General features: G+C 38.7%; 1 protein-coding gene and 1 non-coding gene across 3 annotated transcripts; both read left to right on the top strand.

The window, feature by feature from the left end:
- Nucleotides 1-8,973: 8,973 nt before the first annotated feature.
- On the top strand, nt 8,974-24,197 carry Mrs2 (magnesium transporter MRS2). Of its 2 annotated transcripts, none has more exons than XM_090356307.1 (11): nt 8,974-9,278; nt 10,746-10,807; nt 12,467-12,503; nt 13,739-13,851; nt 15,118-15,291; nt 16,933-17,063; nt 18,608-18,724; nt 20,644-20,796; nt 21,012-21,129; nt 23,104-23,217; nt 23,649-24,197. In XM_090356307.1, the coding sequence occupies exons 1-11, from the start codon at nt 9,074-9,076 to the stop codon at nt 23,757-23,759; spliced, it is 1,335 nt and encodes a 444-aa protein (XP_090212433.1). In that variant the 5' UTR covers nt 8,974-9,073; the 3' UTR covers nt 23,760-24,197. The 2 variants fall into 2 exon arrangements, with proteins under 2 accessions (XP_090212433.1, XP_090212432.1); XM_090356306.1 differs by having other exon boundaries at nt 10,746-10,819.
- On the top strand, nt 10,438-10,561 carry LOC150048329 (small nucleolar RNA SNORA40). The gene has a single exon (XR_016539375.1). It is a non-coding gene; the product is annotated as a small nucleolar RNA SNORA40 (small nucleolar RNA).
- Nucleotides 24,198-26,172: the final 1,975 nt, after the last annotated feature.

Raw genomic sequence — 26,172 nt, 5'->3', positions numbered from 1 at the left:
CCCCCACCCACACGTGCCCTAAATTAAATCAAGTTCATACCAAGGCTTAATTTATACTTTAGAGAACTCCTTTGGGGCACAACTGGGGCTGTTCTTGGTGGGACATTGCCTCAAATCTAACCCTATGCCCTCTGGAAACATCTCCATAATAAATTCCTATGCTGGTTCCTGTATCTGGGAAATTCAACTTGAGACTCTTCCCACAAGTGAAATTATTATTACCTACAGCCATACTATAGGCAGGTAAGTCCACGAGCATCCTTTCCCTCCTACCGAAGCAGAAAGCTCTTAAAAACCTATGTCTGGTCATTTTAGTGTGGCCTAGTTCTATTGGATAAATGCCCAGGAATTCAATTGTTGGGTCATAGGGAAGCTCTTCACTTGGTCTTTTGAGAAGTCACCATACTGCTTTCCAGAGCAGCTGAACAAGTTTACATTCCTACCAACAGTGTAGTAGCATTCCCTTTCGGCCACATCCCCACCAGCATTTGTTATTGATACTGGCCATTCTAACCCAAGTGAAGTAAAATCGTACTGTTGTTTTCATTTGCATTTTTTATGGCCAGAGATGTTGGACAGTTTGTCAAGTTCATTGCAGCATTGTTTTACCATAGCCAAGATATAGAATCAATCCAGATGCCCCTCAGTGGATGAATGGATCAAGAAAATGTGTAATACATACACAATGAATTCTACTCTTCCATCAGAACAAATGATACCATTCATAAGAAAATGGAAAAACTTGGAGAAAAATATATTAGGCAAAGTAAGCCAGGCCCAAAGAAACATAGCTTGCATGATTTTCCTCATTTGAATATGCCTATAAATCTATAAGTAAACACATTGGATGGTAAGTATATATATATATATATATATACCCATATATAGTTGGGGATACATATATATATATATCCCAGGATATGATAAATTATATAAGTCTCTAGATAATCACACACTAAGACCAAAGAAGGATATTCATAGGAACAGATCACAAAGGCTCGATGGCTATATGCACATAAAATAATATTTTATGAAATGAACTCTAAGAAATGAAAACAAGAGATTTTTGCTGTTATGATTTTTCTGTTGGAGTTGTCTTTCCCTTTTGTTTGTTATTGGGGGGGCACAGAAAAGGTGGGACATAGAGTGAACAAATACAGCAGTTGCCTGGAGTGTGGCCTAGTGGTAGAGTGCTTGCCCAGTATTCATGAAGCCCTGGGTTCAATTCCTGGGTACTACATAAACAGAAAAAGCCCGAAGTGATGCTGTGGCTCGAGTGGTAGAATGCTAGTAAACAAAGCTCGGGGACACTACCCAGGTCCTGAGTTCAGGCCCCAGGATTGGAAAACAGCAATGGTACTCCCTAGATACTATGTAGAAAATGAATTGTACAACCTGTGGGTAGTGATAGGAGGGGAAACCCGGAGAGAGCAAGGGAAGGGGTAACGTGGTTCAAAAGGGAGATGCTCATTACTTGACTTATGAAACTGTAACCCCTCTATATATCACCTTCATAATTAAAAAATAATCATTTCTTCTCATTTTGTGAGGTCAGAAGGTTCCCATTGTCCTCCAACACCAGAAAATGTGCTTAGATGGCCACAGGTCTGATTGCATCACCATCCAAAGAATATGGACAGGAAAAATTTACACATCCATATTGGACTATTCATTTTTAGTAGCTTGCAAGTATTATTCTTAGTTCATTGGCGATTACAGGTAATGCTATCTCTTAATACCTGGAAGATTTTTGTTTGTGATATTTGTTTTAGAGTGAAATGTCTTTAGTATCAATGAATTATAATAAACCGAAGACTTGACAAAAAGAAAACTATCAACCAAGAGAGCCATTACAAAATAGCATTTTTGCAGGAAATTATATCATTGATACAGAAGTTATTGGTTAAGTGGGGTCAAGTTTCTAGAATTAATGGAAAGAGTAGCTGCAATGAACTATGATGTTGGAATAGCATTTACAGTTTAGAAATTCTAACTCAAAAACTTTCTAATAGTCAGTAAGACTATGACCAGCACAGGAAGTATTAGAGTATTATGAAAACTAGATATATTAATATTTTCTACTTACATAGATCAATTTATAACTTAGTCATAAGCTAATTGTACAATGTAATGTTATTCAGCTTCTCAGCTTTATAACAAATTTAATCACTTTCTAGTAATTTTTTCAGAAAGAGCAGTGAGCGCTTACCACATATGAGCCTGTGGCTCATGTTTATAATACTAGTTAAGATTTGAAGATCACATTTCAAAGACAGCGCAGGCAGGAAAGTCCATGATACTCTTATTTTCAATTATGCACCAAAAAAGCTGAAAGTGGAGCTGAGGGTCAAGTGGTTACCTTTGAGCAAAAGAAGCTCAAGAATAGCACCAGACTCTGAATTCACGCCCCAAGACCAACACACACACACACACACACACACACACACACACACGCACACCACACCACATCATATTTTTAAAGCATCTCTGAAATTAAAGGTACTAAGAATATTGAAAACACAGTAAGAATGGAAGTGTGGAGGAGAGAAAGTGGGAGAAAAACATGGGAAAGGGTAACAATGTTCAAGAAGTAATGTATTCACTACCAGGTGAATGTGATGTAACCCCTCTGTACATCACCCCAACTATAAAATAAAATTTTTAAATATTGCAAAAAACAGCATAAAACCTTAACCTCATAACCTCATATTCTGATCTCTGTCTATGATTTTTTTAACTATGAGATTTGACTTAGAAACAACCAAAACAAGCTAGATAAAAATTTTGCTTGAAACAAAAAGAAGGAAGAAACAAATTTCACATTTCATTTTTTCAATGATGCATTCTTTTTAAACATATCTTCAGATCTCCCAAATCAGGATACATCTTACAGATGGTGACATTTGCAATGGATGGCCAGGCCATGACATGGTTGTGTTACATGAGGCAGTGGGAACTCAGTTGTACTGTTAATATTGTCTCTGGGTTATGTGAGATATGTGCATACTTGCAACCTCATATATTAGCTATAATTGACTTAATTTTTTTTCAATTGATACATAAATAATTTCCCATATTTGAGGGGTAAAGTGTGAAACTTCAATACATTTATGTAAGATAGAAGGTCATCAGATCCATGTACTACCACATCTAATACCTCTAGCATCTATCAATTCTTCAGTTGGAAATAATCAAATCTTCTGGACTACTTTTTGAAATAATTGCTGTCAATCATAGTTGTCCTATAGTATCATATGTCATTAGCAAGTTTTCCTCATATGCAGCTTCACCTCTGACAGTTAGCTTTTTCTTTGTTACTGGCAGTACTGGACGTTGAATTCAAGGCTTGGAGCTTGTGATAATTACGCATTGATCATAAAGCATATTATAATTATACAATTGTTTTTGATGCATATACTTGTACACTTAAGGTCTGAACTTGGGCCTGGTGCTAAGCAGAAGCTCTACAACATTCCTAGTCCTTTGGGGTATTTTAGTTCTTTTCCAGATAGGGTTTTCTGTTTTGCCTAGAATCAGCCTGTAAATGCAATTGTCCTGTCTATGCCTCTTCAGAGCCAGAGTGACTGCTATGAGCCACCAGTGCTTAGTTCATTTGTTGAGATGGGGGAATGGTTCTTGTAACCTTTTTCCCCCTCAGTTCCAGGGCTTGAACTCAGGGCCTGAGCACTGTCTTTAGGCTTTTCTCAAGGCTAGCCATCTACCACTTGAGCCACAGCACCACTTCCGGCTTTTTCTGAGTATGTGGTACTGAGGAATGGAACCCAGGGATTCATGTGTACTAGACAAAACTAGGCAAGCACTCAACCACAAGCCACGCTCCTGGCCCCATCTTACAACCTTTTTTTCCCAACCTGGCCTTGAGATACAATCCTCTCAATCTCACTTCCTGAGTGGCAGAGATTATGGATATAAACTACAGTGCCCTATTAAGAAAAAATAATTCAAACATTTTGACGCAAGTAAAATCTTATTTATTTATTTATGTGCTAGTTCTGGAGCCTGAGTCTCTCTCACTCACTCATGGCTGGAACTTTAGCAATGGAGCCATATCTCCATTTCCAGTTGTAGATTTTTGCTGGTTAATTAGAAGTAAGAGTCTCATGGAATTGCCTGCTTTGAACCATGATACTCAGCCTCTTGAGTAGTTACTAATAAATAAATAAATCAGTGTGCACTTAGAATACTAATGTGTAGTCTAGATGTATTTCTGATATGTCTTATAAATTGCCTGCACTGCTACACTCTCTCCAATGAGCATGTATTAAAATAGTTAATAAGAAAAGCTAGGAATAGTGCTCCACCATGTGGCCAAACTCTGAAACTTTCCAGTCATAAGGGAAATAGCCTCAAGACTTCAGGACCTGGGAGAAGCTCACCACTTGTCATTCAGAAAGCTGGCCTCCGATTTGGGATGAGGAACACAAATAATAGACACACACACAAAAAAAGGACTATTTTTAGGTCGTAAATACATAACAATTTTTAAGATTAAAATAAAATTTAAGAGTACCAAAGTCTGATCGTGTTTGAGCCCCTCAGCTCAAGGCTACTACCCTACCCCTGGGCCACAGTCCCATTTCTCACTTTCTAGTGATTAATTGGAGATAAGAGTATCTCAGACCCAGAATTCGAGCCCCATGACCCACAAAAAAGGATGTATCTTCTAAAAGAAACAAAAATGGTCTTCGGTTCAGTGGTTCTTTTATTATTGTAAAAGATAGTGAATATCAGGCAGAAGTGATCTTGTAAACATAATGGAAATATTTGGAGATATATTTCATCAAACAGTTGTTACAGGGTCCTGTGGGTACAATTCAGAAATTCTTTTAAATACTCTATAATACACAGAACATCTCTCGTCCTCTACAAAGAATTCTCTAAACCAAAATACCAATAGAGCTGATTGAAATTGAGGAGCTCTAAGAATATTCTACAATTCTTTCACGAGAAATATATAAAATTGTGAACTTTCTATTTGTACTTATTTATCAAGTGCCAAACCAAATATTTTCACTAAAATCCCAGTGACCAAAAACAACAACAAAACCCAGAAATTCAGAAAGTATGATTCTCATAAAGCACATCACAGATTTGATTGCATTTTTTAGTCCATTTCTTTGCTTCTTAATATACTTTCCACTTTTAGTCATTGTGTTTTTTTTTTTCAAAATACAATGTTCATGTGTTTTGGTTGATAGTTGCCTTGAGATACAAATTCAGATATTCTTGTTCCCAGGAGAAATACAGGAAAATGAAATTGTTTAAACAAATTGCAAGTGGGCCTGAATGTTTTTATTAGAAGAAGATGCCTCCTAGCAAAAGATACTTTGAGAGTGAGAAGGAAAGGAGAATAGATTAACTGTGACATATTCATCCTTCCAGCAACCAAGAAAAAAAGCAATTCTTTTAGGACCAGCATCTCTAGTCTAGCATCCCTGGATCCTGAGACTCTTATGAAGACAAGAAGAATCTAAAATCTATTTGCAACATTTAGAAAATTCTGTGCTAACCCTGGAGCATTTCTCTACAATAAAATACATTAGGCTCACTAAATGAACAGGTCTACACACTTCTTGTTATAAAGAAGCTAATGCATTTGACATAACATGGCACACATTTCTAGTCCTTTCTACATAAACAAAAAGTAGAAACCTGCTGCACTAGAAATGATCAAACAATTCACTAGACACTATGTTGTAAATGAACTATCCAACTTGCAGGGGGAGGAGAAGAAAGGGGGTCAGGTGGGGAAAAAAAAAACCTGGGAGAAAATGAGGAATGGGAAGACATTGTTCAAAAAGAAATGTACTCATTACCTAACTTTAACTCCCTTAGTTTGTCTTTTGTTTACAATATTTCAAGAATTCCTCATATCTCAAAGAATAAAATCAAACTCCTTAACTATGCTGGAGACATGGCTCAAGTGGTAGAGTACCTGCCTAGCAAGTTCAAGACCCTGACTTCAAACCCCTATACTGAACTACAGAGCTCAGCACAAGCTAACTCCTGTCTGCCCTCTGGTTTCATATAAAATCACTTCAGTTCTTCATCTATTGGGCATAGCCACCTTGGAAGTTGTTCCTGAACGTACCCGCCCATATATTTTCCTCCCTGCTTGCTGGAAACTGTTCTCAGCCTCTCGTCCTCATCTGCATGTGGATGCTCAAATATTCCTTTGGTTTGACTTTAAACATTACTTCCCACTTTCCTTGACCACCCATGTTAGGCTCACTCGTGTGTGTGTGTGTGTGTGTGTGTGTGTATGTGTGTGTGTGTCCATGTACATGTGTGCAGATATTGGAGATTGAACACAGGTCCACATGCTTTCAGATGGATGTTATGCTCAAGCACTCTCAGACATATCCTGATAACATTGCCCTGTCTTTTCATAGCACTCATCAGAAGTGAAATAAAACAATTATCTATATGACCAGTTTTTTCATATATTTTTATTGTAATTAATACAAGGGTTACATTATATTCACCAGATAGAAGGTGCATTACTTCACATACATTGATACCCTTTCTCATGTCTTGGTCCCCATTTCCCTCCCCCCCACCCCTCATCTTGTTTTCCCCCCTTCCCTATCCTATTTCAAATAACCAAATACAAATATATCCAATATATCAGATAACAAAGTGAGATACTGTAACAATATGAGATAACCAAGGGACAGCAAAAGAGATGAGAGATAACATAGTACATTAAGGACAACAATCACTCATTATATGGCTTTTGTTTCTATATCCTAGAGGTCCTTTCATTTAGCAGTATGACCAGGTTTTGAGTGACTGTCTAATATATAAGTTCCCTGAAAATCAATAACATCTTACATGCCCAAGAATGAACACAGTACAAGGTGCATTTTTATTGAAATAATAAAGAATGATTAGAGAACATGACTGCTTTCAAGAAATATGGCTAATGATCAAAAATGAAACAACTTATTTCTCCATAGGCTTGCTCTAAATCCTAGGTGATTTCATCCTTAATTAAATCTTCAATGATTCTGCTCCTAAAAAGAATCTCATTCTGAAGTTCCTGATAGACATAATTTTAGGGGGAGCAAATCTACAACACACAGAGTCTTTGTTTCATTATGCTTGTATTCCCTGAACCTAGATTCATATTAGGTGCATCTTTTATTCTCAGGCAATATTAGTGAAATACAGGACTGCATGAACAAATGAATGAAAGAAATACAAAAGCATTTGCTGAGTTTGGTGAGGGATGTAGGTACTTCTGTTAAGGTAGAATGAGTTGCCTTTAATATTTAGCGTGCTTACACAGCATGATGACTCAACAGAAACATTTTTGGGGAGAATGAAGATTAAATATTGCAAACTAGTAAACTGAAACTAATACATAGGCTAAATATTTTAAGTTAATGGACTGAAAGCAGAACATAGAACAGTAGGTCCAGAAAAGTCATGCAACCTGCCCCAGTTTGCAAGGGAAGAACTATTTCTATAAGCAAAATTAAAGGAATTGCAAAGGTTAAAAATAAAGTGGCTTCTATGATTACACCACATGAGTCCTATACGCTCCAAGCCTCAGTCCAAAGTGTTTCAGGTGATTGGTGATAGAATCCTATTTGGTTTCTTTCTGTGAGGATTTCTCTGTCTTTGGCCATTCCTGTTCCATTCATCCCAGTTCCCAAGATCCTGTAAAATAGTCTAAGAATCTCCTTAACTCCATGTTCACACAGCCAATGGAAATCTGTGAAAGTCACATCTAACTTGTAATACTTCTGTGGAAAGGTAGATACATTAATTAACTCATAAAAAGATGCACAAACTCGGGCTGGTGGTTAAAGTGCTTGCCTAGCATGCACAAAGACCCAGGTTCGATTCCTTGGTACCACATACATACAAAAAAAAGCCGGAAGTGGTGCTGAGGCTCAAGTGGTAGAGCTCTAGCCTTGAGAAAGTCCAAGGACAGTGCTCAGGCCCTGAGCCAAAGCCCAGGACTGGCAAAAAAAAAAAAAAAAAAAGATGCACAAACTCTAATAAATTATCACTATTTTCATAAAGACTGAAATTAGGATATGCCTTATAACTGGTGTATTTAGAAAGTATAACCTATTCGTTTTCTCAGTGGCACCCAAAATAGTAGCTTGGAACGGATGCTACCTTACATGTTGTTAAATATAAAGTCTAAGTCATGCAGTTTATGTGCTAGTCTCCCCGAGTAAAAGTTTAGTACACCATTCCTTTTTCCTTTTCTTTTTTTTTTGTCGGAGTAATGTATAGAGTGGTTACAGTTACATTCGTCAGGTAATGGTGCATTACTTCTCGCACATTGATACCCATTCTCATGTTTTTGTCCCTGTCTCCCACCATCCACCATTCTTACACCATTCTTTTGACCACATAAAAATTATGAGTAATTTGAGGATGGTTGTAAGCACCTTACTTCCAAATCGTGGATTTCATTCTATATGAAAATAGTCCAGGGTGGTGGGTGGGGGGAGGGAAATGGGTACCAAGACATGTGAAAGGGTATCAATGTATGTGAATTAATGCACCTTCTATCTGGCAAATATCATGTAACCCTTTCATTAATTACAATAAAAATAATAAAAAAAAGAAAATAGTCAGAAACTGCAAAGCTTGGGCCAGCCTGAGCCACCAGTGGTTTCCTTTTCACATTGATAACTGCTAGCTAATAGGAATAACTGACACTTTTGCAAGTGATCCTGGTCACTCCAAGAGATGAAGCACCCAATTTAGATGTCTCCATATGTGCAACAGTGTATCTCACCTACTCCAAGGGCCTGTCTGTCCCTAAACCTTGTAGGTAACAGGTTCAGAAGGTCCCGGATGTAGGGAACGCCTCCCCGCTTCGCAGGCCACTTCAGAGCATGCGCAGTGGCTTCCCGCCCCCCCCCGCCCCCCCCCGCACTCCGGAACTCGTGAGTCTGCGCATGCCCCATAGGCAGCAGCCCCGGTTCTAGCCGCAGCGCCGGGTCCCACGGTGCCGGCCCGAGCAGTTTACCGGCCGGCATGAGGGGCTGTGGTCTGGCTACCCTGTCCTTGTCGCTCCAGCGTCATGGAATGCCTGCGGAGCCTCACTGGAATCTGCCTGACGGGGCTCCTGCCGCGCGCGGCGGGGCTCTCCCGGAGGACCCTGTGTACCTGGGCCTTGAGTTTGACCCCTGTGGCTCGCCCGGTTGCCCTCGGCGGCCGCGCCGCCCACCTGCTCGGGAGGAGCCGGGCCTGGCCGCTACGCGGGCTCCGCCGGCCCGGCTGCGCAGGTACGGCCCTCCGAGGCCCGGGACCCACCGGCCGAAGCCCCGCGGCGCCCGCGACCGGCCTCGGCGCGACCTTGGGCGCCACCCCCCTTCTCCCGCACTCCACCAGGGACCGGGACCACCCGCAGCGGGCGGCGTCCCGTGGGCTCGGAGCGGGGGCCCAGTGCCCGGAGCCTGAGGCCGCCGGGGCCCTGCCGGCCACCCACCCGCCCTGACCTCTGCCTTCTCCCCTCCACTGCCAATCTGGTGACCTTAGTGGGAGCCGTTTGTCGTACTCACCCGTCACCGTGGTCGTCACCCGACGGTCGTGCGCTTGGGAGAGGTGTTTTAATACTAGAATTTCGTCTATATGCTTCCTGACGGATGATGATGATTAATTTCTCTAACCTGCTTTCGGTGTCTTTCTCCCGGACACATGTATACAGTTGTACCCGTTGTACAGGGGAGGGGGGCTGGGAGGGGGGGGGACACCGAGGAATTGAAGACACATGGTGAGTCGTCTGGAGAAGACTGTTTTAAATGATCTTTAGCAGACAGCCTGATAGCGGGACTCTTGCTGGACGCTCGCTGTAAGCCTTGCCAGTCAGGAGTCCCAGATTTGAGGATTACGGTTTGAAGCCCTGGCAGGAATGTGTCCACGGGACTCCCCCCCACACACACACACACCAGTTAACCAGCAAAAGGCCGGAAGTGGAGCTGTGACCCAAATGGTAGAGCACCATTACGCTTAAGCAAAAATGCTAAGGACAAAGCCCACCGCCAACACATTTTTTAAAAAAGTAAAGGTTAAAAAAGAAACCTTTAGGTTGCCGGGCACGGTGGCTCACGCCTGTAATCCTAACTACTCAGGAGGCTGACATCTGAGGATCGCGGTTCAAAGCCAGCCTGGCACTAAAGTCTCCAATTAACCACTAGAAAATCGGAAGTGCTGGTGTGGCTCAAGGGGTAGGGCGGTATCTTTGAGCTGAAGAGCTCAGGGACAATGCCTAGGGCCCAGAGTTCAAGCTCTGACAAACAAAGAAGCTTTAGGAAATATAAATGAAAGGGGAAAGCAGTACTGATAACGTGGATACGTGTGTGTGGCCTGCCAAATATAACACAATTTACCTAGCAAATTAACAAATGTTTATTCAGGAAAAAGGGTTTAAAAAAAATCTGAGTTAGCACTACTCTGTGTGTTTAACTTGTAGACCAAGACTTAGAAGCAAGTGCAAAAAGTAAATCCTTTTTTGCAACCCCAAACTCATGGTTCAGAGTGAGTTTTGATACGTGTAAGAAGGAATATGATCATTTCTAAGATAGTTTGAAGTGGTAGGGGTATTGATATATCCATTCAAGGTGGCTCCAAGACTAAAGTTGATCATTTAGAAGCATGGGGAAAAATATTCTGAAGTCTCAGTATGAGAATTGTATTTTAGTTCTGTGAATGAATATCAATTGTGTGATCATGGGGAATTCTGTAATTCTTAGGTGAAGTGCATCGGTTCAGAACATCTGATGTCTCTCAAGCCACGTTAGCCAGTGTAGCCCAGGTATTTACTGTGGTGAGTATATAGTATACCTGATAAAATGAGGGTAGCCCGAATGCAAGTTACATAGGAACCGGATGTGTTTCTGCAGCTTTTTTTTTTTTAAATAAGCTTTTCTACAAGTTTGATTTTAAAGGTAAGTGCTTGATCTGAGCCAAATGTCCTAAACTACAATCTCAACTCTACCTTTTGCTAGTAACTAGGTAGACTACATCTTTGTTAACTTAGGAATAAGTTAAAGTAGGAATAAGCCTACTTTATAAAATTGTTGTGAGGGTTAAAGTAACTCATGTATTTAAAATTATACTGTGTTAGTAAGTTTAACAAATCATAACGGTTAGTGTAAGCATAAAATTTGTTCTTCATATTTATCCTCCTTTACCTTTTTTCATCAACTGACGTTACTTGAAATAATGTGTTTAGGAAACAAACTAAATATAAAGTAAACCTTTGGGAAAGTCAATTTATATAATATTTTTAAGGTATCTCATTGAAAGAAAATTACGCATAATATACTTAGTATATGCTGTTGGAAATAGAGCGTGTAAAGAATTAGGTGTATCATGAATGTCTTTTATTTGAAAAAGAAACAAACATTCAGTAAAATGCTAACTTGTTTTTCTCTAAAATTCATCCTGGCATGTAACTGAATAGTTTTATTTTATAAATTTGCCTTTAGTAGATACATGTTTATGGAGTAATCCCAAGGATGGAAGAACCTGTATTACACAAATATAAAACTTCCTTTAATAAAACGTCCCCTTACTATGGATGTTTTATGCTACTTATATATTCATATTGATCTTGAGTCATGAGACGCAAGCTAAAGTGTATGCTGTGGGTTTCTATTGTGTTCTTACTAACACAGCATTCATATATTTCCACATAACTCAAGACTTGGTTTGCCCACAGCTACTTTTTTTTTTCTAGGAAAAAAAAGTGCATTTCACAGTAAATAATACAGTCCACTACCTAGATATTTTTTTTCCCCATACCTGGGGCTTAAACTCAGGGTCTGAGCACTGTCCTTAGGCTTTCTCAAGGCTAGAGTTTTACCACTTCAGCCACAGCACCAAGTTCTGGCTTTTTCTATGTATGTGGTACTGAGGAATTGAACCCCAGATCTTCGTGCATGCTAGGCAAGCACTCTACCATTAGGCCAAACTCCTGGCCCCACTGTCTAGATTTTTTACATGTCATTTTGTTAGTATTCAAATTCTAGAAAGGTATTACAGAAAAATATACCTCTACTTTAGGAAAAGGGTATAATTTATGCATCACATCCTCTCTTCAAACTATTTGAATAGACCATTTCTACACATCTGGTGTGTAGAGACTTCTTAGCCTCAAGGGGCACACTTAGATTGATGACAAGCCATATTTCTTGTCTAAAGAGAAGTAAAACCCAAGAAGTGAACTAGAGCAACATCAAGTGATACCTAGTGATACCACTGGATCTCCTTTATCAGATTTCCAGAGAAAACAAGATAAAGTTAACTCAAGGTCAAGTTTACCCTAGCAAAGGAAAAGGGGAGTTTTCTTTTAGTGCTTACAATTATATTTAACGTAGAGAATGTCACTTGTGGTTTCAGTATTTTTAATATAATTCAATGTCTTAAACTAATTAGAGAGACATAACACTCGATTTTCTTCTATACTCAGACAAAATTTGACAAAGAAGGAAATGTTACTTCTTTTGGTAAGTCTGGTTTTTTTTCTAAGTCACTTTTTAAATCAGTTATTGAGTCTAGTGGAAATTTGGGAGTTGTCATGTTTCAAGAATATTCTTTCTATATACAGATGTGTAGGGGTCTTTGCCCAGCATTTGTCCTTCATTCCTAAGTAAAGTTGATAATTCCTAGACTAGGCATATTCTCCCAGAATTACTTCACTCTGGAAGGAGCCACACTGACTCCAACATGGTATTGAAGGAGACTTTTGGAAAATAGAGGTAGAACACAGACACTTTTTTCAGTTGGCCCTATCCTGTCAGTTTCCCTTATAATTCATTCCAAAGCATGTTAGGATAGAATCCCATTATATCTCTGACATTGTATTAGGGGAAATGGTAGTCTCGTGAAGCTCTGCCACTCCTGTGCCCTGTGAATAGCTACTTATGAAAATTAAATGAAGATGCTGGGTTATAGCTCAAATGGGAGACTAAATTCAATCCCCAGCACCACTGAATAAGGAGGCAGAAGAAGGAGAGGGAGAAAGGAAGAGGAAGAGGAGAAAAGCAGATATTGCCAGTGTGACTTCAGATTTTTAAGGTCATAGTGTAGTTTCCATTCAATATCCCCTTCAAAAGATTTTCCTAGTTTTAACCCTATCACAGGTGTGGTTTGTCACTACAAGTACAAGGGCCAGGATTGTGACCTAGTGGTAGAGTGCTTGCCTAGCATGCCCGAAGACCCGGGTTCAATTCCTTGGTACCACATACACAGAAAAAGCCAGAAGTGGAGCTGTGACTCAAGTGACAGAGCTCTAGCCTTGAGGAAAGCCCAGGGACAGTGCTCAGGCCCTGAGTCCAAGCCCCAAGACTGTCAATAAATAAATAAATAAATAAATAAATGTCACTAAAAGTACAGATACTCCTACAACCAATATATCTTAAACTTCTCTTAGGTAATAAACAGTTTTCAAGTAGGACAATTTGGTGTGAGAACTGACTTAATTCAGTCATTTTGTATTTGGAGAAGAACAAAATCACACTTAATTGTTCACAGATGTTTCATATTGAATATGATCTTGTAGTTACAGAACATAGTTGTACAAAATTCATATTCAAATTACCAGTGTCCCAACAAGGTTATGAAGTATAGAAAAAATGAGAAGGGAATAAAGTTAGCCTGAGTATGTTTTTTAATGTGAAACTGGGTATGGGAATAATAGAACTGTCCAAATTATTAGTTAAGCCCACTCTTCTTTTAATAGAAAAGAAGAAAACAGAATTATATCAGGAGTTAGGTCTTCAAGCCAGAGATTTGAGGTTTCAGCACGTGATGAGCATCACCACCAGAAACAACAGGATCATCATGAGAATGGAGGTAAGGGGCATTACATTCATCTACAACCTTCTGCCACAGCCTTGCAATGTTACTTCTAGACATTCTGGTCAATGGCTCGGTTGGAAGTAATTTCAGAATAAAAATGGACCATTGTGTAGTCTAATACATTATTAGCAGACTTCTTCTCACATGGATTATATTAACTAGGTATATCACTGCTCCATTTTATGTTGGGAAAAATCTGACTGTGGTTTTCATTCTCTACTGGAATGAAGTAGTCTCTACTTTCTGAAATTATAAGAGAATCTTGATTTGTAATAGTTATATTTTGGTTGTCTTCAGTTATGTGTGATTGCAGTATAGTTATTGTTTTCTGGTTTTTCGAATAGCCGGGATCTATCAGACTTTGAAACCTTAATTTAGATTTTTAAAGCTTTCCAAAATATATTGAATTTCCCTTGCCTATTCAGAACACGAAATTTGACTTTCCTTAGTGATTCAGAGTTAACATGGACAATAATTGTTCTGTTGTGTGAAAGTTTAGCATCCTAAAATAGATCAAGAGACACTTTTTCTAGTTGGTATTTACTCTGAAATGGGTGTGTACTTGTTTTTTTATATCTTTGAGGGCAGATTTTTGTCCATTTATCTAACATTCAATAATTTTTGAGTTATTCAAAATAATCCAGGTGATTCTTCTCTAGAAAACAAACTTAATAAACTATTGCTTATATGGTCTAAGTTATGTTCATTATATAGTCTTTTAACTTTTTATTTAAAAATTTTTCATAATTGAAAATAACACACAAAAATAAAACCATTCCTACTTTCTATGTGACCAATACAGTGGCTACTTCTAAATCTCGCAACATAAAAGATGCCATCTCGCTTTAGAGATATTTCTGATTTCCTACTCCATTCTAAATAAAAAGAGCTCCAAAGCTAAGTTTTATATGTAAGATTTCTAACTAGGTTAATAAATGATGATATTTAAAAAGTCTTTATCTTTCCTTGTATTTCTCACAATTACAAGTCTTGATGAACATACGCATTATATAATTCCATTTCTCCCGAAAGTGAATTAGAGGTATCAAGACATTTATATTTTAGTATTCATTCATTTTAAAAAGAATATGATTTGATTTGGTTGTAACACAAAATCGGTAACATGTTAAACCCAGTGATATGCAGTCTATTGTTTTCTACAGCTCTATCACTTGGATACATATGAATATACACATATATATAAATGTTTGTCATGAATAGATACACATACTTATATACTTTTTAATTTTCTTTTTACAGTATTTGAAAGCTGTGGTAACTCCAGAGTGTCTGCTAATACTAGATTATCGTAATTTAAATTTAGAGCAATGGCTGTTCCGGGAACTCCCATCTCAACTGGCTGGAGAGGGTCAGCTTGTCACATACCCTTTACCTTTTGAGTTCAGAGCAATAGAAGCACTCCTACAATACTGGGTAAGCCTGTTTTATTTAGTTCCTTCACTTTGTTGGGTTTTAAATGCTACTGAGGGTGAGATAAGTTGATATTCAGTGATGTTCTCCCAGTCAGAAATATTTTTAAGGGTCCTGATAGAGATAGTACTCATTCCTAAATTTCATGATCCTCTCAAAGAGAACTAAAGACTCTAGGTGTAGTAGAGTGTATAACACTTAATGAAGCACATTTCAAGTTGGCTCCTTTTATATGATTATAACAACTGTAATGTAGGGCACGAATTGAAAATACTTAATCCTAAATATATGTTAAAAGTCAAATTTTAAATGCATTCCTTTTTCTCTCTAAACTATGTATATTTTGTGCCTACACATATATATTATTTAATCATTTTTCTGTTTATTGTGCAGATCCTTCGAAGTTGCTAAGTAATGCCTCACTTTGAGACCTAGACTTACTCAAAAACCATACATAATTCTTCTAGTGATTCCACCTCCTCCCCCCCCCCCCCCCCCCCCCCCCCCCCCCGCCTCCACCATAAATTGATAGTAAAGGATGTCTTGGAATCCTGTCATGCCCCAAACGAGAGTGGTTTACTACTGGTCTCTACCACTCTCATTTTCTTTTTTCCCCTCAGTAGTATTTAGGAGCTAACTACATGCAAGAATTGGTGCAAGCATGGTGGCTCACGCCTGTAATCCTAGCTACTCAGGAGGCTGAGATCTGAGAATCAACGTTCAAAGCCAGCCTGGGCACAAAAAAACCTGTCTCTTATCTCCAGTTAACCCTTAGAAAACAGGAAGTGGGACTTGGCTCAAGGGTAGGGCTGTAGCCTTGAGCTGAAGAGCTCAGGACAGCACCCAGGCCCAGAGTTCAGCCTCCTAAGTAGCTAGAATCTTGAACTGTATTCTCTTTATAAAGAACAGAAGTATTATATACTGAAGGTAAAATTTGTTTTAATCATGGAATAGTAGATTTGATTTTAAGAAATGAATGACTCAAGGCTGGGATGTATCTTAATGGCAAAGCATTTGTCTAGCAAGTGCAATGTACTGAGTTTGGTCTCCAGTACAAAAAAAAAAAAGCGGCAGCAGCGGAGGAGGAGGAGGAGGAGGAGGAGGAGGAGGAGGAGGAGGAGGAGGAGGAGGAGGAGGAGGAGGAAGAAATAATGAAACTCATTCTTTCATAGTAATCTGTAGGGAGAACTTTTTTTTTGTCCATCCATGGGGCTTGAACTCTGGGCCTGGGTGCTGTCCCTGAGCTCTTCAGCCTAAGGCTACCACCCTACCTCTGGTTTTCTAGTGGTTAATTGGAGATAAGAGTCTCACAGACTTTAGTGCCTGGGCTAGCTTTAAACCACGATCCTCAGATCTCAGCTTCCTGAGTAGGATTGCAAGTGTGAGCCATCATGCCCAGCTCGGGGGAACTCTTGTCTGAGTTACTTCTCTTTCAACCAAATCTCAGCCTGATGGAAAATATTGAGCGTAGTTCTCTTAACTCAGGAGGTATAGTTTTTGAATCATCCATAGATGATTCCATCATTGAATCTGAAATATTAACAGTTCTAGCTATAACAAGTTTCTGTATTTAATCAGAGGATTCGCTAACCCCAAGAATTCTAAAAAAGGTTAATTCTTATGAAAGGTCATGTTGTTGTCTAGGTCAGTACTCTTCAAGAGAAACACCGCATTTTGCAGCCACTCATCCTTGAGACATTGGACGCTTTAGTGGATCCCAAACATTCTTCTGTAGACAGAAGCAAATTGCATATCCTACTACAGAATGGTAAAAGGTAAATATGAATGTTGTAAAGACAAATTTCTTAAAATTTGTTTCAGTATTCTTATTAGTGAAATATTTAACATAAATTCATATATAACATTAGAATGGTTCTAGAATCTTTTTTAAATATCAGCTAGTCTTGCTACCAGTAATGACCTTTTTTTATGATTTACTTTGTCTTCACTGCCAAGATTGTCCTTGGACTTTCTCAAGGCTAGAGCTCTACCATCTGGAGCCTCAGCACCACTTCTGGCTTTTTTCTATATATGTGGTACCAAGGAATCGAACCCAGGTTTTTATGCATGTTAGGCAAGCACTCTACCACTAGGCTAAACTCCTGGACCAATGTTATACATTTTTTAAGAAAACATGTAGGAAAAAAAAAAAAACATGTAGGCTGCTTAGCTAAATGAGGCACAATACATAATATTTGCAGAAGAGATATTTTGCGTGAAATATTTTATAAGTGAAGCTCATCTGTGATATTGACTCTGCTCATCCATTTGTAAGTTCCCACTTAGTTACCATGTTGTCTTCATTTTAAAGATGAGAATTTAGGATTTAAGTAGTTTATCTAAACTGATAAGCTCATATATGAAATTTAAATTCAAATCCTGTTCTTGCACACACCCCCAGGTCCATGTTCTCTTTTTCTAGAATTTTTTCAATAAATAAACATAGTGTCAGAAAATTTCTTAAAGAATAAGTAGGCCAGGCAAAAGGGCTCATACCTGTAATTCAAGCTACTTAGAGATTTAACATCCGGAGGACAGCTCAAATAAAAAGTTAGTGAGATCTCATCCCTACCAATAAACCAGGCATTGTAGTACATGAATAGGAGGCCTCAAGACTCCATCTCCAAAATAACCAGCAAAAAGCATCACAGCTGGAGGTGTGTCTTACAAACAAGCAAGCTGAGCAAGCAGGAAGCCCTAAGTTTAAATCTCAGTAGTGACAAAAAGAAAAAATGCAAAGGGGTTAATCATGTGGCCCAAGTGGTAAAATGTTTGACATAGCATATTTGAGGCCCATGGCTCAGTCAGTTCCTACCTAGTATGGAAGGAACATCGAATAGTCAGGGGGCAGAAATATAACTTGATGATAAAGCACTTGGTTACTGTGCAACAGGGTCCTATATTTGATCCCAAGCATCACAAAAATTAAATTTTAAAAATGAAAGTTTATGGTCTTGACATATTATTAATAAAAATAAATTTCCAGTACAAATATCCTAAATTAAAAATGGTTATGTTTCTGGGAGATAGATATATATGCTAAAATTTATATTTGTAGGTGGGTACTACTACCACTTTAGCCATGCCTCCAGCTGAAACTTATATTTTCTTATTACTAATTCATTTTGCCAATGTATTTAGTTTTGGTTTGGGAATTTGTTCCTAATTTGCACGAAAATTATCAAAATGTTTGTTAGTCATTGTTTCCCTTTGAGTGATGAGGATTTACTTGATAGGATATCCTTAAAAGGCACTATTCTTAGAAGGAAATTTTACTACCAGTTTATGCCATTGTATTTCTGTGTGACTCTTCTTACAGTCTGTCAGAGTTAGAAACAGATATTAAAACTTTCAAAGAGTCAATTTTGGAGATCTTGGATGATGAGGAGTTACTAGAAGAGCTTTGTCTGACCAAATGGAGTGACCCACAGGTCTTGTAAGTAGACTCTATCCTTGTTTCTTTCCTCATGGACTCGTCCATGTTTTTTCTTCAGTGTGATATTCCATGGAGAATATTTTTCAAGAATAGAGAATATGGGCATTTCCTCCTCAGTCACTTTTTCCCTTGCCTCTGATTTATGTAAGGAATACATGTTGAGTGTACACTGGATCCCAACCTTGCTGGGCTGGGATGAATATAAAGATAGATCTTCATTTTCATGGGACAAACCAGCAAAGTGGCATGTACCTAGAGTGAGGAGCTGGGAAGGGTGAGGGGGGGGATAAGAGGGACAAGACATCAGCATAAATCCTGTAAGTTTGGTCTAATATAAAATGCATACAAACTTTATCTCCTGTGAACTTAGAAATATTACTCTTCTGGTTGCTTTAGGGTTTTTGTTTGTTTGTTTGCCAGTCCTGGGGCTTGAACTCAGGGTCTGGGCACTGTCCTTAGACACCCTTTTTCTCAAGGGTAACTCTACCATTTGAGTCACAGCACCACTTCTGGCTTTTTCTGTGTACATCGCACCAAGTAATTGAACCCAGGATTTCATGCATGCTAGGAGAGCACTCTACCACTAGGCCATGCTTTCTGCCCAGTTAGTTTCTTTTTAAATATCAAAAGTATTTTTGTTCTTGGCAGAACAGTATCAGAAATGAAAGACATTTTTTAAAAAATTTATATAGGATTCATGGTCTGTACCGATTCTTTAAGCATTTTTTGAGCAATTGGTTATTTATAGTGTAATAAGGAATGAAATTAAAGAGTTTATGGGATGTTTGGTGGATAGCATTTAAATGTAATGAAATTTCTTTCACTGCTTCATATTTGCTTTCTTTAGGCTGATCAGTCTTTTCCATGCTTCATGACATGTTTTACATAGTATATCATCTTGTTTGTGTGATCACACATGCTTGCTTAGGGATGGCCACTTGAGCTGCACCTACATGTGACATTCTGCTGGTTGACTGGACATTGAACCTCATAGCCTTTTCTACCTACACCGGCTTTGAATTTCAATTCTCTAATCTCAGCCTCCTAAATAGCTTACAAAGATTATAAGTGTGAGCTATCAGATCCCAGCTTTAGCCTCTTTTTTTTTGGTCAGTTATGGGGCTTGAACTCTGGGCCTGGGAGCTGTCTCTGAGCTCTTTAGCTCAAGGCTCACTCTCTACCACTTGAGCCACGGCACCATTTCCAGTTTTCTGGCAGTTAATTGGAGATGAAAGTCTCATGGACTTTAGTGCTTTGGTCTGGCTTTGAACCGCTATCCTCAGATCTCAGCCTCCTGAGTAGCCAGGATTACAGGTGTGAGCCATCGGCGCCCAGCTTTATCCTCTTTATTGATAGGAATTATGGATATAAGTCAAGGAGAACCAAATAGTTGTGTATTAGACCAGCAATGGTCACACGTGCCTATTATTTTCCTGGCACTTGAAAGGCTGAAGCAGGAGAGTCTCAAGTCCAAGGCCAGCCTGAGCTGCATAACGAGAACATGTCTCCAAAAACAAAGAATTTCCTCTTCATTTGTGAAAATTACATTATAGATTCACCTTGAAAAGGAAATTTTCTTTATGTTCATTTCTAGTTTGGGCTTTATTTTGCTTGGTAGTGACTTAAGATCCAACTCTTCAACATTAATATTTGATCTTTGACAGGTAGAACATATGAATCTTAGATTGGGGCTAAGGGCCATAGTGAAGCTAACTAGCCTATGTAAAGATGGAACCTTAGTCCTCAATTTACCTATGTAGTATGATATTTAGGAACAGTTGACATGGCCTCTCATTAGAGTCACTTGTTACAAGAGTAGAAAAGGTAAAGGCTATTTTTTAAAATGATGGCTGAAGTTTTGGGCACTAAATACGTGATATACTTATTGAGAGGATGTTAACTATGTTAACTCTTTGAAGTGAAAAGAGCAGTACTGGAATTGACCATGCAGAAGAGATGGAATTGCTCCTTGAAAACTACTACCGATTGGCTGAAGATCTTTCTAATGAAGCTCATGAACTCAGGGTACTGATTGATGACTCACAGAGTATCATCTTCATCAATCTAGATAGGTAAGAAATCACTATGTAAAACACTGTGTATTTTCCTTATAAAATATTGTAAAGGTTTTAAAAAAGCATTTAAGGATCTATGCCACCATCATCATCTGTAACTACCACACAGGCTTGTTGGTATGTTCAGAAATGCAGAGCAAGTCCACGTAATCTGTATTATTTAGTACATGGTTCGTAAGTCTTGTGTTTTGAGTTGGTGTTCTCCCTCGCAGCCACCGGAATGTGATGATGAGGTTAAATCTACAGTTGACCATGGGAACCTTCTCTCTTTCTCTTTTTGGACTGATGGGAGTTGCTTTTGGAATGAATTTGGAATCGTCCCTTGAAGAGGTAAGAATGTATTTTTAAATAACTTGGCGGGGGGGGGGGGAGGTTGTTCTAAATGATTTGAAAATACATTTGTTAGTGCTGGGATTAAACTCGGTGCTCTCCCGCTTGGGACAGACCACCCCCCAGTCCTTTTGGCTTTTTCAGATAAGATCTCATGTTTTTTTCTGGGACTGGCACTACCATGCCTGGAAAAGATCCGTTTTTTAATGGGTATAAGCATATATGCATATTCCCATAGATAGTGAAATAAATATGAAGTGTAATTTACTTAAAATTGATGACATTAGTTCTTATTTGTCAGTGGAACTAGAAGTATGATACTTTATTGGGCTCAATATTGCAACTTTATGCAAGTAGATATATCATCCCTACTTGGTAGATAAGAAAAACAGAGACTTAGAAAATTTAAGGAATTTATCCCAGACACAAATCTAGAAAATAAGCATTAGTATTTCAACCCAAAGACTTGTATTTTCTACTCAGCTCTCCTGCCCTTTTGTGTTAATAAATTTCCATAACCTTGTGTTTTCAGAGAACAATTTACTGTAATACTTCTAGCTGATCTGAAAGAGTGGTTGACAGTTTTGTGTTTCTAATTTATCAAGCCTGCTGTCTCTGAGACCAAATCCTAGTCCAGCCCATATCATCTCTCTTGAGGACCACTGTGAACTTTAAAAAGTGGTCTTGAAAGATATAAGTCTGGCCAGCCACCAGTGACTCATACTTACAATCCTAGCTGCTCAGTATGCTGACATTGTAGTATGAAGCCAGACCAGGCAGGGAAGGCTGTGACCTTTATCTCTAACTACTAAAAAAGCAGAAGTGGAGCTATGGCTCAAGTGATAGCCAACCTTTAGTGGAAAAAAAGCCAAGAGATATCCAAAACCTTGAGTTCAAGCCCCAGAATCCCTACAAAATAATAGAAGATATAAATCTGATTGTCACTGTTATGCATACAAGCATTCAGTGGTCATTATTTTTTGGTGGTATTGGAGTTTGAACTCAGCATCATACTTGCTAGGCAGACACTCTACTACTTGAGCCATACCCTCAGAATGTTTTGCTTCTTAAAGTAGAATCTCACATTTTTGCTTAAGGCTGGCCTCCGATTATGATTCCCACCTCTGCCTCCTACATAGCTGGACTTCTCAGGGTAAACCACCATACCTAGCCATCTTTTGAGATAGGATCTTGATAACTTTTTACCTGGTCTGGCCCGAATGTCCTCAACTACAGGAATCTTCCCATCTATTCTCCACAGCAAAGCTTACAGGTGTCAGTCATGTCCAGCATTCACTCACACAGCTTTTGATTAACCTTCACACAAATTCAGATCCCTGTATCTGCAGCCACTCTGTTCAGGTCCATCCTTGCTTCTTAGGTGTACTGCCTCTGGCCCCTTCTCTTCACTTCCACCTTTGTCTAGTTAACTCCAGCCCACCGCTCAGATCTTTTGCGTTCAGTGTCATTTGTATGTGCATAGGTGAACATCTGAAATTGTCTAGAATCTGTAATTTGAGCACCAATATTCCAGAGGTAGGAAATTTCATTACTGACCTCAAGTGAGAGGTCCTGTCAAAATGCAGTCTCACTAGAAATATTGTGCGAAATGTTAATTTTGTGTTTAGACACCCAAAGATATGTCATTTTATACATTCAAATATTCCAGAGTCTGGAATACCTCTGACCCTGAGAATTTTGGAGAAAGTTTATGGAGTATGGGATGAATACCCTAACTCCATTCTATACACACTTCCTGGGAGGCAGAGGCAAGAGGGTTTCCTATCCCCAGAAATTCAAGGCTAACCTGGGCACGATAGCAAAACTCTGGCTTAAATAAATCACTTTGTGATTTGATTACATGCAATCCTTGTTATGAGAAATAAGTAGTCAGTGAGCAAGCTAACAAGGTTGCCTACTCAAAGATCTCTAAGCACCCTACCCTTTCATCATGAACGTTGTGTTCTGTTTCAGGACCATCGAGTGTTCTGGCTGATTACGGGAATTATGTTTATGGGAAGTGGACTCATCTGGAGGCGTTTGCTTTCATTCCTTGGACGACAGCTAGAATCCCCATTGCCTCCTAAGGTATGAAGGGTATGGCTGAGCTCCATCTTGCAGAGAGTTATAACCATGGCTCTAAAGTCAGGTACTCTGGGCTTAGGAAGTCATAGATTTTGTGAGCCTGTACAACTTATTTCTCTAAGCCTCCCTTACTTTATCAGTTCAGTCAGTCATCACTATCCACTTCGTAGGATTGTTTGGGAGAAAAATGAGTTATGTATAGCACAGTGCCTGGTTAGAAATGTGTTTAAAAAAAAAAAGGCTAGCAAGCATGATACATTGAGACAGATGGTGCAAGGTTTTGTCATAATCAAATTCAAATGCAGGAAAATGTGTATTGTTGAGGGGTATGATGTTTTTCTTTGTATTAGATGCCATTGTGGAGTAAGTAGTGATAAGATGGCTTCCAGTTCTTCCTGTCATTTTACCCGTGGCTTGTTTCTTGGTTCATTTAGATGGCCCCTATCCCTAAGAAGGCCCTTGTGGCAGATAGAAGGATGGATGTGAAGAGCAGCCTGAAGCCAGATGGACTTGGATCAAGCACAAATGTCTTAACAAACCGCTAACATCAACCTGGGGGTGGGGCAGTATTCTATATTTTTTTATACTTCAGATATTTTACTTTCTCTTACCAAGTCATATGCTTGAGAGATATGTAGATTTGATTATTAAAAATAGAGCATTCTTAATGCTACCACTTGATTGCATTTCCAGAATATGAAGAAGTGCTTTCTTTGTAAAAGGCCAAAATTATATATTAAAGTACTGTTTTTATACACAGCTGTGAAACAGACTAATTTTGAGATGATTGTTATATGGACTTTAAACCTTAATTTATACAAATATTTATATGAAGTGTCGTTTTCTGTCAAATGAAGCCCAGAAGCTTAAGGAGCCACAGTCACTGAAATCAGGTAGCCATAGTTCTTAAGCACAGGGAATCAGGTTCAGCCAGGCCCCTGGGACTAGAAAGGTGGTATAACATGTTAATCTTAAAGAAAAACTCTGGAAGTTTGTGCTCTAAAATTAATCCTTAAAATCACCTTATTTTCTTGTATATCAGCATTTATATATACTATAAAGTATAGTTCACATCTTTCACCTATTTTCTTTGTTTGGCTATAAAGAGCCTTTTGAAATAAAGTTGAAAGGAAGTATATTTCTATTGTTACTGTTTTATTACTGTATTATTGCCTAATTTTTAGAGGTTTTTTTAAGACAATCTCCCTGAAAACACATATGACCTAGCTAATCTTATGCCTGCCCCCTCTAAAGTTAATCGATAGATATCTAAATCAAGAGTGTAAAAAATGTTGGACTTGTTTTATTTTCATAGTAAGAAGCTTCAATTGCCAGGCACCAATGGCTCGCTCCTATAATCCTAGCTCCTCATGAGCCTGAGATCTGAAGATTATGATTCAAAGCAAGCCTGGATAGGAAAATCCATGAAACTCTTAACTCCAGTTAACCATCAGAAAACCAGAAGTGGTTCTGTGGCTCCAAGTGGTAGGATGCTAGCCTTGAATGAAAAAGCTCAGGGACAACACCCAGGCCCCTGAGTTTGAGCCTCATGAACACCCCACCACCACGGCCACCACCACACACACATCAGAAAAGAGGCATGAATTGGAAATAAATAGCTAGTGTTTCTTTTTGTTTTTGTAATCAGAGGCATGAAGTTTAAAACATGGGATAGCAGCACTCAAAAATACTACCTACTTAACATCTTTCCAGCCTTCATATATGTTCTGGAGGTCCTTATGTAATGTAGAAAATAGTGTGCATAGAAGACTTTTGAATGGCAAGATCAGCTTTTATCGTCAATTGCAGGAGTAATAAAAAAGGATAAATAGGCCTGCTCTGATGTTATTAGGGTATCTGATTATCCCAGTGTGATAAACTTCCCTTGCAAGTTTGGTGACAGAAGTAATGTTTCTTCTACTCCCTGTGTGATGAGAGGAAGCCCTTGGAGGAAAGCTGGAGAGTGGAGTGTAAGGAGACACACTGGTTAGTCTTTGGATCCCAAGTGGGCACTAAGCACCACATCTTGTAGGAACACATCTGTGCTGTGGATGCCAAATGCGAATATTTCTGTATCTTTAGTATCGTGAGTCCTTTTGATGACTTTCAAGAATACCTTTGATAATACTTGGATTCGACGGGGCACTCTTCTTCAGCACAACTGAAAACATTCTGTTAGTTTTGGTCTTATCACTGTAATTAGGTAGTAGATATTACTTAACTGGAATACTGGAATTCCAGAGGGAAAAATTTGATTGAAGGTCAGCTGTAGAATCAAAGATAAGTCATACCCCAGCAATAAAGGGAAAAGAGGTCAACTACCTCATACGTCGCATAAAAGGAAGTTAATAGTTTCTTAAAGGTAGTTAGATCATACGTGATTTTACTATGTCATCTGGCTTTACTTTGGTTATTCCAGAATGATCACATAGTTCTCATAAATAAAACAAAATGAAAGATTTAAAATCCTGAACTAATAGAACACATTAACAGGAGACTAGTCATATTCCCTCTTAGCGCATGAAGTATCAAGGTATGGCACTCTAAAAAAAACAGCTTTCCTTTTGGAAGACCTCTTTGGGCAAAACAGATGTCATAATGACATCTACTAGCCCTTGCTTTATTCTTGATGTATTGTTGACAAACAAGCTGTAAAATACCCTAAGAAATTTCATATTAAAAATATTTATTTTGGGGCTCGGAGTTTGGCCTAGTGGTAGAGTGTTTGCCTAGCATGCATGAAGACCCAGGTTCAATTCCTCGGTACCATGTACATAGAAAAAAGCCAGAAGTGATGCTGAGGCTCAAGTGGTAGAGCTCTAGCCTTGAGACAGTCCAATGACAGTGCTCAGGCCCTGAGCTCAAGCCCAGAACTGGCAAATAAATAAATAAAAATAAAACCTTCCCATAAGTTGTTTAAAAAAAAAAGATTTATTTCCACTAGTTATGCACAGACTT

Source organism: Megascapheus bottae, chromosome 22, assembly GCF_031878675.1.
Source record: "Megascapheus bottae isolate mThoBot1 chromosome 22, mThoBot2.hap1, whole genome shotgun sequence".
NCBI classification, from domain to species: Eukaryota; Metazoa; Chordata; class Mammalia; order Rodentia; family Geomyidae; genus Megascapheus; species Megascapheus bottae.
This window is presented reverse-complemented; position numbering and strand designations above follow the sequence as displayed.

What these genes read in the sequence shown, in the direction of transcription:
- Mrs2 (XM_090356306.1), top strand. Translation starts at nt 9,074, where the DNA reads ATGGAATGCCTGCGGAGCCTCACTGGAATCTGCCTGACGGGGCTCCTG. An exon ending in CCGCCGGCCCGGCTGCGCAG is followed by an intron (nt 9,279 to 10,745) that starts GTACGGCCCTCC and finishes TGTAATTCTTAG; the next exon opens with GTGAAGTGCATCGGTTCAGA. An exon ending in GGATCATCATGAGAATGGAG is followed by an intron (nt 13,852 to 15,117) that starts GTAAGGGGCATT and finishes TTCTTTTTACAG; the next exon opens with TATTTGAAAGCTGTGGTAAC.